Source organism: Kogia breviceps, chromosome 9 (genome assembly GCF_026419965.1).
Source record: "Kogia breviceps isolate mKogBre1 chromosome 9, mKogBre1 haplotype 1, whole genome shotgun sequence".
Taxonomy (NCBI): Eukaryota; Metazoa; Chordata; class Mammalia; order Artiodactyla; family Physeteridae; genus Kogia; species Kogia breviceps.
The window spans coordinates 86700219-86715898 of NC_081318.1; the positions used below are offsets into that span (position 1 = coordinate 86700219).

Genomic DNA, 15680 nt, shown 5'->3' on the forward strand with positions numbered 1-15680 from the left:
ACGAAGGAGGCTCTGGTAGTCGGTGAGTCTAGATATGCCTACGGTTGATTTCACACCGTATCACTACAGCACAATAAGGATGAATGTAAAGGTCTCATCATTGAACTTCTCTCCAAATTGTAAACTTTACTTTCATAAAGGAAACGGAGGTGACAAGATTATGTGTGTTTTTTATTTATATTTTAAAGAAGTCCTCTGTCTTCTTCACAAAGATATATGAGATATGTAAATAGACAAAGTAAAATTCCAATATAATGACTCATGACTTTATAGTTTGTCCATTACACATCCCCTAAAATGGAACAACGGCAAACAGAATACTTAACTGAGTCACCATGTACAGTTTGGCTGTTTTAAATATCAAATCATATCACCCAAAACGGAACAACTAAAAAAAATACATAAAATACTTGACAGTGATAACATTTAAAGCAGATATTAATTCTAATTCCTAGTATGACTATTATTTTTAAAGCATTTCATATATGTAGGAATATACTTATTACTGATCATAGCTGAAAAAGCATGTTAAATAACAAATTACTAGTTAAACCTCTATGAGTGGGTTCAAGTTCTGTTCAGATTATTTAGGTATAAGATTTGAACATGTCAACATATTATTACAAAATATGTTACCTTTACATTCATAATTATATCTAGAGATACTGGCTTGCCTCTTGCTCATGTTTTAGAGTATACTAAACACTCTCAGTTCAGTAGAAATGGATTTATCTGGTTATCTTTATAGCATCTCATAATATAAGCAAAAGCTAACTCAGTCCCACATCCAGGCATTCTTTCTAAACAATTTAGACAATTGAAGAGGTGCTGATATTCCACTGGTCCTATTTTTTCGGAAACAATGTAGTCCATTTCGGTTTTCTAGTCCTATCCCTTCAAGGTTTGGGGCAGCACTGGCCACTCACACATACCTCCTACCTGGACCTTTTCAGAACAAGAGAAATGTATCTAGATGTGTCTGGATGATTTTAGGCTCTGCTTTATCTTTACCTGTTGATTCAGCCCTTTTTAAGCACAAGACGGTGAATTTAGTGAACTGAAACAATGATGACAAAAAAATCTCTCTCCAAACCAAGCAGCTCTCTCACCTTTCCCTGCATGCTTGGAACTGCTCTGCGTTTGTGGGAAGTGCTTAGAGGTGTGCTTCTGAAGTCATGCCTGCTTGCATTTACTATAATTAACCCCACAGTTACCCCTGGGATTGCTGCTCAGTGGCTGGCTTTTCCCCATGTAAGACCATGCCTTAACTGTGCTTTTTCTTTTTTAACTTCTATCGGCCAATGTAGAAAAACCACTCTTTACCCGGGATGCATCCCAGTTGAAGGGAACATTTCTCAGCACCACACTAAAAAAGAGCAACATGGGGTTTGGATTTACCATCATTGGTGGAGATGAGCCTGATGAGTTTCTGCAGGTGAAAAGCGTGATTCCCGATGGGCCTGCAGCACAGGACGGAAAAATGGAAACAGGTAAGTTCCTTAATACTTTAGCAAATTATTTTGCAACTTTTTTCCTAAGGCAAATATGAGGAGCTTCTTTCTGTGTTTTTAATTTGATGGTCAAAGGTCACTTCACTTTAGGACAACCACAGATTATGTCTCCCCTAAATTTAATAATAATCAAATTGAAGTATTTCTGGAAACAACTTTAAATACCATTTTTGTCTCATTTTTCCTTCTATTTGCTGGATTCAGTGGACCCTTGAGATTGACACTTTTCTAATTTATTTCTGGAGTCCCTTCTCAGGGGTGTGATTAACATTTCATACTTTTCTTGCTTATGTTCAGCTATTGATATTTTTTAAATCTGTATTAATCTTATAGTATTCTCATGCTGAACTGCCCAGGTTAGTTATATTTAAATATGCACGCTCATCTCGTAGAAAAAATGTTAATGGTATTCATCTTTATATATCCCCATACAGTGTTTTAATATATAAGGATTTTTTTCTCTAGTCCTTATGAATGATTGCATATGCAGTTACTTGGATATCTGTCAAATTATAATCAAAATTCATTTAACATGGAAATGCAGAGGTAAATTGTTAAGGGCAAGAAAATATGAAAGGTGCACAGAGACAGAGAAAAAAGTAATGAACGAAGTCTGATTTTGTAGTCTGATTTTAAATTCTCCTACCTGGTCCATGACTTGGAATTAGTCCCATAATTTATAAATACTATATTCCTTGTCTGGAAAATAAAGAAGAAATCAAATTTGATCTTATTTAAATAATAATCAAATACTGATTTAAGAATTTTGGAGTATTGTTTTTGAAATGCCTTAGAAAATTAAAAAGTGTAATAACTATATACCACCATTACACACTTTTCCCAACTGATATAATTTATGATGTTAACTTACTAAAGTCAATGGATCCTAGAAGATACAGAAATTAGAGAATTACTTTTGAGGAAAAATTATGCCATTTGTATGCTCCATATATTTACAAATTGTTATTCCGTGGTTTGTGTATGAAGAATCAACATAAAATTGAGGTCTTCATCTGACATTTTTCATTTTAAAAATGACTGTTTATTAAATGGTTCCTATAGAAATAACATATTTTCAAGGTCACCTAATGAATATATCTGTCACTGCCAGTCACTAGTGAGTAATAATATATTTAATAGATGTTACATTTCCTTGAAAGTTGAGTAAAGTTTCAAAACTAACTAACCACAGTTTTCAAATGCTACTGTTGTAAAAATCATGTGTACATAATTTTCTGCAAGTTAGAGAGTATCTGTCTCTGCTGTTCATCTGGTGAGATTTTACTAAGCAGCCACACTTTCATGTTGCCAAAAATCACTAAAAAACATCAAATGACTCAATTAAGAATCATCGTATCACCTACAGTTAGAATACGAGGAAATTGTGGATTTAATACCAACTCAGTAGAGGGAAAAGGATCCCCAATGCTTTTGAACTTCAGTGAAATATTTAACAAACCCATTTCTTTTTTTCTTGTATCAATATTTTTTTATTGAAGTATAGTTGATTTACAATGCTGTGTTAATTTCTGCTGTACAGCAAAGTGATTCCATTATATATATATATATATATATATATATATATATATATATATATTCTTTTTTTATATTCTTTTCCATTATGGTTTATCATGGGATACTGAATATAGTCCTCTGTGTTATACAGTAGGACCTTGCTACTTTTCCATTCTATACATAAAAGCTTACATCTGCTAACCCCAATCTCCCACTGCATCCCTCCCCCAACCCCCTGCCCCCTTGGCAACCACCAGTCTGTTCTCTATGTCCATGATTCTGTTTCATAGATAGGTTCATTTGTGTCATATTTTAGATTATACATATAAGTGATATCATATGGTATGTGTCTTTCTCTTTCTGACTTACTTCACTTAGTATGATGATCTCTAGTTGCATCCATGTTGCTGGAAATGGCATTATTTCATTCCTTTTTGTAGCTGAGTAGTATTCCATTGTGTGTGTGTGTGTGTGTGTGTGTATGTATACCACATCTTCTTTATCCATTCATGTGTCAGTGGACATTTAGGTTGTTTCCATGTCTTGGCTATTGTGAATAGTGCCGCTGTCAACAGAGGGGTGCATGTATCTTTTTGAATTATAGTTTTGTCTGTATCTGTGCCCAGGAGTGGGATTGCTGGATCATATGGTAATTCTGTTTTTAGTTTTCTGAAGAACCTCCATACTGTTTTCCACAGTGGTTGCACCAACTTACATTCCCACCAACAGTGTAGGAGGGTTACCTTTTCTCCACACTCTCTCCAGCATTTGTTATTTGTAGAGTTTTTAATGATGGCCATTCTGACTTCTGTGAGGTGGTACCTCATTGTAGTTTTGATTTGCATTTCTCTAATAATGAACAATGTTGAGTATCTTTTCATGTGCCTCTTTGGCTATCTGTATGTCTTCTCTGGAGAAATGTCTCTTTAGGTCTTCTGCTCATTTTTTTACTGGATTGTTTGTTTTTTTGTTGTTGAGTTGTATGAAATTAAACACTTGTCAGTCGCTTTGGTTGCAAATATTTTCTCCCATTCTGTAGGTTGTCTTTGTTTTGTTTATGGTTTCCTTTACTCTGCAAAAGCTTGTAAGTTTAATTAGGTCCCATTTGTTTATTTTTGTTTTTATTTCTATTGCCTTGGGAGACTGACCTAACAATTTATGTCAGAGAATGTTTTGCCTATGATCTCTTCTAGGAGTTTTATGGTGTCGTGTCTTATATTTAAGTCGTTAAGCCATTTTGAGTTTATTTTTGTGCATGGTGAGAGGGTGTGTTCTAACTTCATTGGTTTACATGTGGCTGTCCAACTTTACCAGCACCACTTGCTGAAGAGACTGTCTTTTTCCCGTTGTATATTCTTGCCTCCTTTGTTGAAGAGTAATTGACTGTAGGTGTGTGGGTTTATTTCTGTACTCTCTATTCTGTTCCATTGATTCATATGTCTATTTCTGTGCCAGTACCACTCTGTTTTGATTACTGTAGCTTTGTAGTATTGTCCGAAGTCTGGGAGGGTTAGGCCTCCTGCTTTCTTCTTTTTCTTCAGGATTGCTTTGGCAATTCTGGGTCTTTTATGGTTCCATATGAATTTTAGGATTATTTGTTCTAGTTCTATGAAAAATATCATGGGTAATTTGATAGGGATTGTAATAAATCTGTAGATTGCTTTGGATAGTATGGCATTTTAACAATATTAATCCTTCCAATCCAAGAGCATGGGATACCTTTCCATTTCTTTGAGTAATCTTCAGTTTTCCTTATTAATGTTTTATAGTTCTCAGCATATAAGCCTTTCACCTCCTTGGTCAGGGAACAAACCCATTTCTTTTCATAGTAAAAAACCCAGTTATTTTTTTTTCTCTTGCCCAGTCCACTATTCTGTGTTTCAAAACTAGAAAAGACTTCTTTCAGTGTAAACTTAAAAACAAAATAAAATCAAAAGGTTTGCACAATAAGGCACTTTTCCTTCTTGCTCATTTTCCTAGTTTGCCACACTCACACAGTCTAAGTTAGCCTACTCAACAACAAAGTCAAAGCTTTATTTAGAATTTAGAAGATTTTCTGCACTTAAGATAATCACAGAACGGTCCTAATAGAAAGAAAAGGACCTAGGATTTTATTCTATTCACTGTCTCCTGTTTATTCTTCTTCTATTTATTCATTCAGCAAACACTTGTTAAGCTCCTTCCTTTCACAGTCATTGCTGTCCTCCAGGACTACAAAGGTGGATATGACAAGGGCCAGGCTCTTGAGGAGTTTACATCCAGAGGGGCTTTGGATATATAACAAAGTAATTGTAACACAGTATGAATAGGATGAGTCTGTAATAACCATGATGTTGGCAGTGAGTCAGAAGAGTTGGGCAAGGGCACAACAGAATTTTTTTTAAAGTGTGTTTCTAACTATATAATTTTGTTAGGCTTTTTAGGGATGATAATTTCTCTTGTCAGAAAAGAAAAGAAAATGTTGAAATTCACTGCTTATTAAATAGTCAAAAATATTGTGTTCTGTGTCTTTATTCCAGTCTTACCCCTAGGTACTTCATGACTTTTTTTTTTTCTTAGATTCCATATATATGTGTTAGCATACAGTATTTGTTTTTCTCTTTCTGACTTACTTCACTCTGTATGACAGACTCTAGGTCCATCCACCTCACTACAAATAACTCAGTTTCATTTCTTTTTATGGCTGACTAATATTCCATTGTATATATGTGCCACATCTTCTTTATCCATTCATCTGTCTCTGGACACTTAGGTTGCTTCCATGTCCTGGCTATTGTAAATGGAGCTGCAGTGAACATTGTGGTACATGACTCTTTTTGAATTATGGTTTTCTCAGTGTATATGCCCAGTAGTGGGATTGCTGTGTCATATGGTAGTTCTATCTGTAGTTTTTTTAAGGAACCTCCATACTGTGTTCCATAGTGGCTATGTCAATTTACATTCCCACCAACAGTGCAAGAGTGTTCCCTTTTCTCCACACCTTCTCCAACATTTATTGTTTCTAGACTTTTTGATGATGGCCATTCTGACCAGTGTGAGATGATATCTCATTGTAGTTTTGATTTGCATTTCTCTAATGATTAATGATGTTGAGCATTCTTTCATGTGTTTGCTGGCAATCTATATATATTCTTTGGAGAAATGTCTATTTAGGTGTTCTGCCCATTTTTGAATCGGGTTCTACTAGAGCATGGACTTGAGGATATGGGGATGGGGAAGGGTAAGCTGTGAAAAAGTGAGAGAGTGGCATGGACACATATACACTACCAAACGTAAAATAGATAGCTAGTGGGAAGCAGCCGCATAGCACAGGGGGATCAACTAGGTGGTTTGTGAGCACCTAGAGGGGTGGGATAGGGAGGGTGGGAGGGAGGGAGACGCAAGAGGGAAGAGATATGGGAACATATGTATATGTATAACTGATTCACTTTGTTATAAGGCAGAAACTAACACACCATTGTAAAACAATTATACTCCAATAAAGATGTTAAAAAGAAAAGAAAAGAAAAGAAAATATTGTGTTTATTTTTAATCATGATATGATTTAAAGTTAAATGTAAACATATTTCTGTAGCATTCCACAAGTTATAGTAGAGGGAATGGCTCCTCGGTTCAGTTCAGCAAATATTTAGTGAATACCCATATGTGCCATGCATTCTGATAATTACTTGGGATGCAAAAATGTGGAAACAAATGTTTTTATTCTTAAGAAGCTTACAGTATAGAAATAATGAGTGATATGTTAGCGAATATTTATAACAATACAAATACAAATATGTACAAAGTCCAGAAGTAGTACAGAGGAAAGGGGGGTCAATTCTATTGAGAAGAGCTTAGGGAAGGCCTCATAGAAGATGATGTCTGACAGAGATTTGAATGATGCATAGGCATTTGCTGGGTGTACAAGTGAAGAAAGCTAGAGGAAGAAAAAACAGCAATGTGCAAAAGCACAGTAGTGGGAAATACCTAGGTAAAGATTTATAGGCCATCTCAGTGTAGGTTAATATTTTGCCTTCAGTGGGTGTTTATGTGAAGTATCAAGTAAGATGATAATTATAACTGATAAAGATGAACTATTCAGGCTTGTGGCAAGCATCAAGGAACAGTATATAGTCATATATCCTCAAACAGAAAACATATAAATGCACGAATACCTATATATAAAACCTTTCTCGTGTAAAATTTTAACCACTTAGGCATAGAGATTTACTCCATGATTGATGTTTTCTTTACTTGTAAAGCCCTAGAACTTGAAACAGTGCCAGGCAAATAGCAGATACTCAATAAATGTTGGCTAGTTGGATGGATGGATGGATGCGTACACTTAAAAATTAAAAAGTGAAATTTGAATTAGCTGAATTCCACTTTTCCAATATAGCCTAGTCGATGCTAATCAGACCAATAGCAAAAACAAATCATCTTTCCAGTTTCTGGATAAAATTTAAAAGACAAGTACATGTTAGGGACAAAATTAATTTCCTTTTTTGTAATGATTTCATCTATAAATGAACCTCAAGAATTAACAAAAATAATAGACACTACAGATATAAACAATAAATCATTGATATTTAGAAGGTGAGCAATGTCATGTGACATTGAAATAATCATGAAAATATTTTAATCAACTTTTCTAGCTCTAGATTATCTCTAGTTTAGGCAAAGAGATGTCAATAGTTTGGACACAAAGAAAAATCAATTCTACTAAAGTTGACTTAGGGTCCTGTACTAGAGAAACAAGGGTAGGGTGGTCTGTTCTCAGTCAGCACTGATTCTAGGAAGCAATGGAGACAGGAGAAATGGAGGACACTGTGCCCCCCACCTGGTTTTTAACAACTAATTTAGCCAATCGCCAATGGTCCTATAATGTTCCAGAAGACACTTTCTTAGAAGAAATTACCATAGTGCCCAGAAACCATCCGACTTCTGATTATTAAGGATTCACGACATCCCAGCAATCATTTGTAGACACCAGAGATCCTGATAACATTCTTTAAACTATTTTAAAAATCAAGATTGATGTAGCAAGGCTTATGTAGAAACTGCAGAGTCTAAAACATACTTATCTATCATCCTTCCGTTAAAAAGCTTCCCTCGTTACATGGTGTTTCATGTTTCTCCCCAGGCTAATTTTTGAATCAAGGCTTATGGTTTTCAACAAATATAAGAACAAGGAAATTTGACCTATCCATGAGGTTCTCCTATATATGGGTTGAATTATGAGGTCAGTCACGTCCCATTAGTTTTTATTTGCCCTCTTCTAATAGTTATTCACTTTATTAGTAAAATGGCAAGAAACTGGAAAACCAACACCCTGACATTTTCTAGCTCCTGGCATTTCTGCATTTGATAAGATTGATGTTATTGCTTTTCCTGGTTGCTACGTCTTTATTAGCTCCTGTAAAAGGGACACAAGATTAACTTTGTCAGAATCACTTGGGGAGCTTTTTAAAGATGCAGATTTCTGTGCCCCTAGACCTGCTGATTCCAAGTTTCTTGAAGTAGTTCTGGGAATGTGCATTTATATACTTTTAAAAATGGTCACAGAAATACACGCACATGGTAAAAAAATAATAACATCGAAATATTTATAATGCATAAAAATTTCTCCTGTCCTGCCCTTGTTGTCTCAACTTAACAGTTCTAGACATGACCTATATTTACTTCCTTTCAGAAGAAATGAAGCTTTAACTCCCTTTTCCCTCACTTGCCCTCCCCCAGTCTGCCAGTTGAGTTTTAAAAGTACTTTTAGTAATATTCGTGCAGGTTTTGCATTATCATGGCTTTGTAAATTTGTTCACTGACCCCAGTGGTCTATCATTAATACATTTTCTCCCTGTAAAGGGCTTTGTGGAGTTTTACCTTGTTGTTTTGTTTTTGGCAATCTCTTTCTTAAAATGATACTTGTTTTTCCCCAAAGCACCATCATATTAGGTCTTTAGAGGGTCCTCCTTTTTCGGGGCATCTTTTGTCCTCCTTCTCCTCTCTGGGCTGGTTGTACAGCTGACATATGGGGACTTTCCATTATGTCTCTCCCAAGCAGAGTCCACTGTTATCCATATCCTCTTTTGTTGTGGATGCTCATTTTCCTAGAGCATAGCCCTCATATGCCTTTTGATCTTAGATAGTCTGTATTTAAAAATGGAACACTGAAAAAGTTGCTTGGGACTTCTGTGTCTGTGGCAGAGTTTGAAGACTGGTCAAATTTTACCTGAGGTTATTAGGCAGGGGCAGAATATGAAAGTCTATTAAATAGGGGCCTTTTTTTGGAGACACCCTCATCTCTGACTTAGGGTAGGTGGTGAGAGTTCTGCATGCAGATGTATGTAACAGGGCAGATCCTCTGTATACTTGTATCCAATGTTTCCTAATCCCAAGCCTTTCTGCGATTCTACAAAGCAATGGAGAGTCCTTCTTGTCCATGTTTCCCTTTCCTCCAAAAGCACACTAGAACAGGAATCAGGAAATTCTTTCTGTAAAGGGTCAAGTAGTAAATATTTTAGACTTTGTGGGCCAAGTGGTCTCTGTCACAGCTGTTTAACTCTGTCATCATGAAAGCAGCCAGGGATGGCACGTGAACAAGTGAGTATGGCTGTGCTTCAATAAAACTGTATTTACAAATACATTGCAGCAGCAGGATTTGCTCCATGGGCCATAGTTTGCCAACCCCTGCTCTAGAATATACCTTCCAAAGCCATGATACATCAGTTATCATGCCTTTATCCACATTCCGTATTCTAAAATTCTCTTGAGCTGTCTTGTTTTATAAGGGCCCCTCTGTGTCAGAATGGCTCCTCTCCCCTTCTCTTCTTTGCTGTGGCTTTATTCATTTTAAAGTCTTTGTTAAAGGGGATAGTCATATATGTTCAGTCTGTCATATTGAACTACAAGTCTTAGAATCTGCATTTTTACACCCACTGAAGTTTGAGAACCACCGCGTATAGTCGTAGCAAGAAGACTCCTTTCCCATTTACTGTACAGCTTGGCCAGCATTCTCCATCCTAGCCTGACCCTCTCTCAAACAAGCCTATGCTCAGAATTTCTTTGAAGGAGTGTTTATGAATATTCCTGGGGACTAACTTTTGGGGTAGAGTCTATGGCTATAGCTAATTAATCTTTACATTTATCTTTCATATCAGGCTAGGACTATGTGCAATTTCTCATTCTTTGGGATTTTAGCACTCTTTGGGGTATTCTATCTCATGATTGCACTATCTGAAATTTTAGTTACCTTTTAGCTCTCTATGGAACGGCAAAGATTAGCCTGGGACCTTGAGTGCTGTGTGGACAGATGACCACCCTACTCTCAACATGGCAGCTATTGCGCCTCTTAGCTCTGGCCCTTCAGTAATGAATTTCCACTTAATGGTTACCTGGTGGTTTCCCACGCTGCCTTACCACAGTGTTCTTTGGTCCTCTCTAACCATTATTAGCTCCTTAGCAGTCTGATGAAATCCTACACTTGTTAATTAAACATCTCCTGAGAAAAATCTATATGTATGCAAAAGCCCAAAAAGTAATTCAGAAGTGTTTTCTGTGTCATGTTTTCCCACCTCATAATCAACTTATACCCAGGGCAGGCTTCCTTTTGAATTTTGAGCACACACTGCGATGGTCTCTCCCATGACTCCTCTCTTACTGATTGGCTGCCTTATAAAAACATCCTAGTGAATCAGCCAGTGCTTCAGCACCACCCACCTCCTCAAATAAGTGTTCACACTTAGGTAGTGTAAATCACTTAGATGGTTCTGTCAATTGCTGGAAGCAAATTAACTAATGTAACCTTTCTATTATTTGAAGTATCTGTTTAGTTTTCTAACGCTGCATTGCAAACCATGCCAAAACTCGGTGTTTTAAAGGCGCAGTCAAATGTTTGCTCAAGATTCCAGTTTCTTGCCTGGGATGGGCTGGGTGTTTCTCATCCACTAGTCTCACATTGGGAGTGTTGTGCAGCCGCCACCATCAGGAGCTCCCCTGGGGCTGGGATGTGCAAGGTGAGGCCTCAGCTGGGATGGATAGGACTCCTCAGGGCTGGTGCAGCTTCTCTGTCTCCATGCCGTCTCAACAGCAGCATGGCTGAACCAGTTTACATGGTGGCTCAGAGTTCCAAGAGAGCAAAAGGGAAAGCTGTCAAGCCTCTCAAGGCCTAGCCTGGAACTGGCACAACGTCATCAAATCAAGTCACTCGTCAGCCCAGATAAAAGGGGACGGAAACTAAGCCCCACGTTTGGATGAGAGAAGTGGCAAAAAAAAAAAAAAAAAAAAAAGTCCCTAGTCATCTTTTCATCTACTGCAGTATCCTTCCTATGGCTTCTTTGTTTCTGACTTCCTTGAGTTTGTTCAAAGTGCCCTGAGAAAATTATCTTTGACTTTCATGGGCATTCTACCTTCTCCCAGTCTTCTGGCACGTGTTGATAATGTTTCTGCCTTCCAGTTCTCTATGGTGCTATGAATAAATACTAGTGAATCATAATACAGCATCCAGAGATTATGAGCAGCAAAATCACGAGGCCTCTAGCTCTGTCTTTCTAATAAAAACAAAGGAAATGGTTGCAGCAATTCAGTTTGAAAGATCTTCAAAATATTCACACTCAAATCCAAGTTGGATAATTTTCTAAACGATCCCTTGATATTAATGTCATTTTTGCCTTTTTACATGTTTATGAGCTTTAGATGCTTCCAAAAACATCTTGTGCTCTATAAAAGCCAGAAAACGGAATTGAATTTCTAGCCAGCTGACCGGTACCAATATCTCCAGGAGAGGAGAAATAAACTGTGCTTGTTTAGCTTGTCACAATATATTTACTCTTGGTTCTTTCTAAACTCACCTAAGTTTCAGAACCTAACTTCATTTTGTTGAAATAACTAACATCCCCACTGCTAGTGATGTATCCTTCAGATCAATAACAGAACACCTCAGAGCGAGGGTGAGAGCCACACTAAACACTTTCTATCCACTGTTCTCCTTCCATGACGGTATGTAGGTGATACAGATGCCATAGTCGACGAAATACTTGATTTTGGCTACAAACCAAACCACTTGAAAGGATTAAAAAATTTGTTGCGTCAGTTCTTAAAATTATGCTATGCTTCATCAATAACTCATTTAGTGTTTTAAAAAGAGACCTTTGTAACCCAAATAAATGCTATTACAGTACCTCTTTATTTTTGCACATTTCTGTCTTTTTCTTTCTTTGTAAATGCCTATACAGTGCTGTTTATGCCATCTTCATGTAAAATCACAGTCTAGATAAAAGCTCACTTGAGAAGGGATAACTGCTACACAGGTCCTATCCTAGTTCTCATCTGTGCCCCAGTATTAAGAGCTTTATTCCCATTTTAACACAGATGTAGCAAAGTTTGCTGCTTTAATTTTTTTTTCTAGTTTCAGCAGTGATATCCATTTGGATAAGTCACACGATAATTGAGTTACAATATTCATGACCACTGTACCTATTAACATCGTGACAGTCAATGCACTTAAATGTGCTTTTGTCACTGTTATTTGTAAGTTATTCTGCACAAAAGCCTTAACATTAGTTTTCAGTACAGGTTCACTGGCCCTCCTAGGAGCTAAAGGAGAAAGTGGGTGAGGCCTCCACTCAGCCTAAGAGCAGAGCTCAGAATGGTGCTACATGTTGTAACACCAGGGATGGTGTTTAGAGTACCCTTACTGGATACAAAGTTGGCATTTTAAGAAGCTGAAAAGCTTATTATTTAAGTTTAACGGAAATGGACTGGAGATTATAGGGTTAACATTTTTCATGCCTGCTCCCTGGAGAAGGTTGTTGGTTGTCAGCGTATTTATTAGGGAAAAGTGTTCAGCTTAAGTTAGATGCACTTGAAATAAAGGTATTATCTAAATGCAAGTAAGGGGTTTTTATCATTTCAACTTTTTAGGTCTGAGGTCAGATAACCAATACCCTTACTTATAAATGAACCAGAAAGTATCCAAATAGATACAGAAATTTACCAGATTCTGGTGTCTGGGTTAGCATATGTATTCTCATAGACAATGTCAGATTCATTCAGTTCCTGCTACTCTCTCCCTTCACTAATGGAACTGCGCCTTTGGTTCATCAGGAAACAATCTGCTTTTTTATAAAAGGTGCTCGGGCTTCCCTCGTGGCGCAGTGGTTGAGAGTCTGCCTGCCGATGCAGGGGACACGGGTTCGTGCCCCGGTCCTGGAGGATCCCACGTGCTGTGGAGTGGCTGGGCCCGTGAGCCATGGCCACTGAGCCTGCGCGTCCTAAGCCTGTGCTCCGCAACGGGAAAGGCCACAGCAGTGAGAGGCCCACGTACCGCAAAAAAATAAAAAAATAATAATAAAAAAATAAAGAAACTATAAAAGGTGCTTATTTTTATCCACCCCCTCCCCCAAATGAATTGTAATCTCTCATTATTTAGTAGCCTCCCCCGACCCACCTGACTATAAGCTGTCAGAGGTCAGGGCCTGTGTCTGACTTGATCATTAACAAATCCTCAAGGCTTACTTCACTGCCATATATATAGCAGATATCCAACTTGTTGATTGCACAGTGGAATGAGTCTGTGAAGCACTGATACGCTGACATGGATTACTATGGAGGCATGAGATGTGCTGTAATATCATAGCTTCCTCTGTGATTATTTATGTTCCCGTTAGAGAATCATCTAAGGCTTTTCTTTGTTCAGTTTAACTAAACAATTCATTAGATGAGTTATTTACATTTAAAGTACTTAGAATAGGACACACCATATGGAATCACTCAAAATTAGTACCAATTATTAATATATTTATGAGACTCTTTTCCACAAATTTGAAGGAAGCCTTAGCATTCTGGGAATGATAGATACATGAAAATATCTATGAGCAGCTTAGGCTTTCCCCCTTTGGACCCTGGGAGTAAAATGATTCTGCATTGAACACTTAACAAAGCAACTCTTGCCTCTTTAAATAGTTTTTGATTTAAAGGAGATGGTCAGAAAAATTTCAGAATCGTGGTGCCACGTTGATGACCCTTACTCTGTTGATAGACTGGCAGCTGAAATAGGACCTTCAACTTCTTATGTGTGAACATGTCACTGAAAATTAGGCTGGGTGTCTTTTAGGTATGCATTAGATTCTAAGACATCTTCTAGACACTTTTAGAAAAGTCAGTAACTTAATCTTCATTTGTTTAATGATGGGTCCTCATTTTTGGATATTATAACCCCTTCGAAAATAAAAGCATGTCAATCCTGCACCACAACAAATCAAAAGAAAAGTCTAAGGAGGGTAAGATAGTTGGAAAATGTATAAGGCAACGTAAATGTTTCTGTTGAGAGAATAATACTCCCTGAATTAAATAGCTATATAGGGTGTTGGTGCATATTCCTACAGATTGTCACGTAGGCTTGTAAATGCTCAGTGAGGAGTTTGATTATAGATATACACACATATATATCATCATCTACAGATATATGTGCAATGTGAGAAAAAGAGGCAAGAAATATGTCTTTCATTGTTTCATCAGCTAAGTCTTAGATCTAGTTCATAATTATAAACCTCTTAGCATTCTAAACCAGAAGACGTCACTGAAGTCAATAGGAGATAAATTACCATGCAGACCTTTGTTTATAAGTGTAATTCTGCTGGTTCTTACAAGCTGCCAGTGAAATTAGAGATGGAGTGTGCTGGAGTCTGCAAATATCAAAACTGCCACAGCTGCAGAAACCTTAGTCCTGTATGCAGTGTAATTATGTGCCTCTCACATGCTTCAGCTGAGGATTTGCATGAACTGACAAGAGCACACACGGTAAATCTTGCGTCATCATCTGATTTACTACTTTGTTCGAAAATCCAACTCTGTAAGGTGAATTTTGCATCTCTTAATGGTGAAAACTATTGTCAGAAAGGAAAACATTTTGCCACGTATATGAGATATTGACAAAAGAAGTGGGAACTTTGTTTTGTGAAAGCAAGATTAATAACATAGAACTGTCTTTCTCCGTATCAACACCTTTGTATTCCCTCTCTCTTTGTTTTAAAGTGTTGTGTCCTGAAATTTTCACTCCTCTTGCTTCTTTCTTGTTTTTCTTTCCTATTTTCTCACCTGAAAAAAGAAAAGAATACTGGATATCTTTTCTTCTGTTTCTCATAAGAGAATGAAAAATTTTGCCATGAATTTTAAAAAGTGACTTAGTCACATCTCTAAATTTATTATGAAGTACTTAATATACCTTTTAATTTAATTTTTATTTTATATTGGAGTATAGTTGATTTACAATGTTGTGTTAGTTTCAGGTGTACAGCAAAGTGACTCAGTTATACATATACATATATCCATTCTTTTTCAGCTATTTTTCCCATATAGGTTATTACAGAATATTGAGTAGAGTTCCCTGTGCTATTCAGTAGGTCCTTGTTGATTATCTGTTTTATATATAGTAGTGTGTACATGTAAATATACTTTTAAGCATGGTGATAGACAAACTATATTGCAGCACTGGCATTTTTTCAGAGCAGTTTCTCACGGACTTGTATAAAACTGTAATCCTGGATTAGCACATAAAAGCTTTGAAGTGTTACAGTAATGAGATTAAAGTGTGTATGTGGGGGGGTGTTTGTGCAGTGTGGTGTTTGTGTGTGTGTGTGTGTGTGGTAGGAGTGGGCTGGCGGGGGGCGTTAGATGCAG

At 37.0% G+C, this 15680-nt stretch overlaps 1 protein-coding gene across 11 annotated transcripts in view; it reads left to right on the plus strand.

The window, feature by feature from the left end:
• The window catches only part of MAGI2 (membrane associated guanylate kinase, WW and PDZ domain containing 2), a 1353221-nt gene that overhangs the window by 1045526 nt on the left and 292015 nt on the right, over window positions 1–15680 (plus strand). For all 11 annotated transcript variants that reach the window (XM_067042757.1, XM_067042759.1, XM_067042752.1 and 8 more), the window contains one exon: window positions 1308–1490. In XM_067042757.1, coding sequence (XP_066898858.1) covers window positions 1308–1490 — 183 coding nt within the window. The remainder of the gene's footprint in view (window positions 1–1307; window positions 1491–15680) is intronic.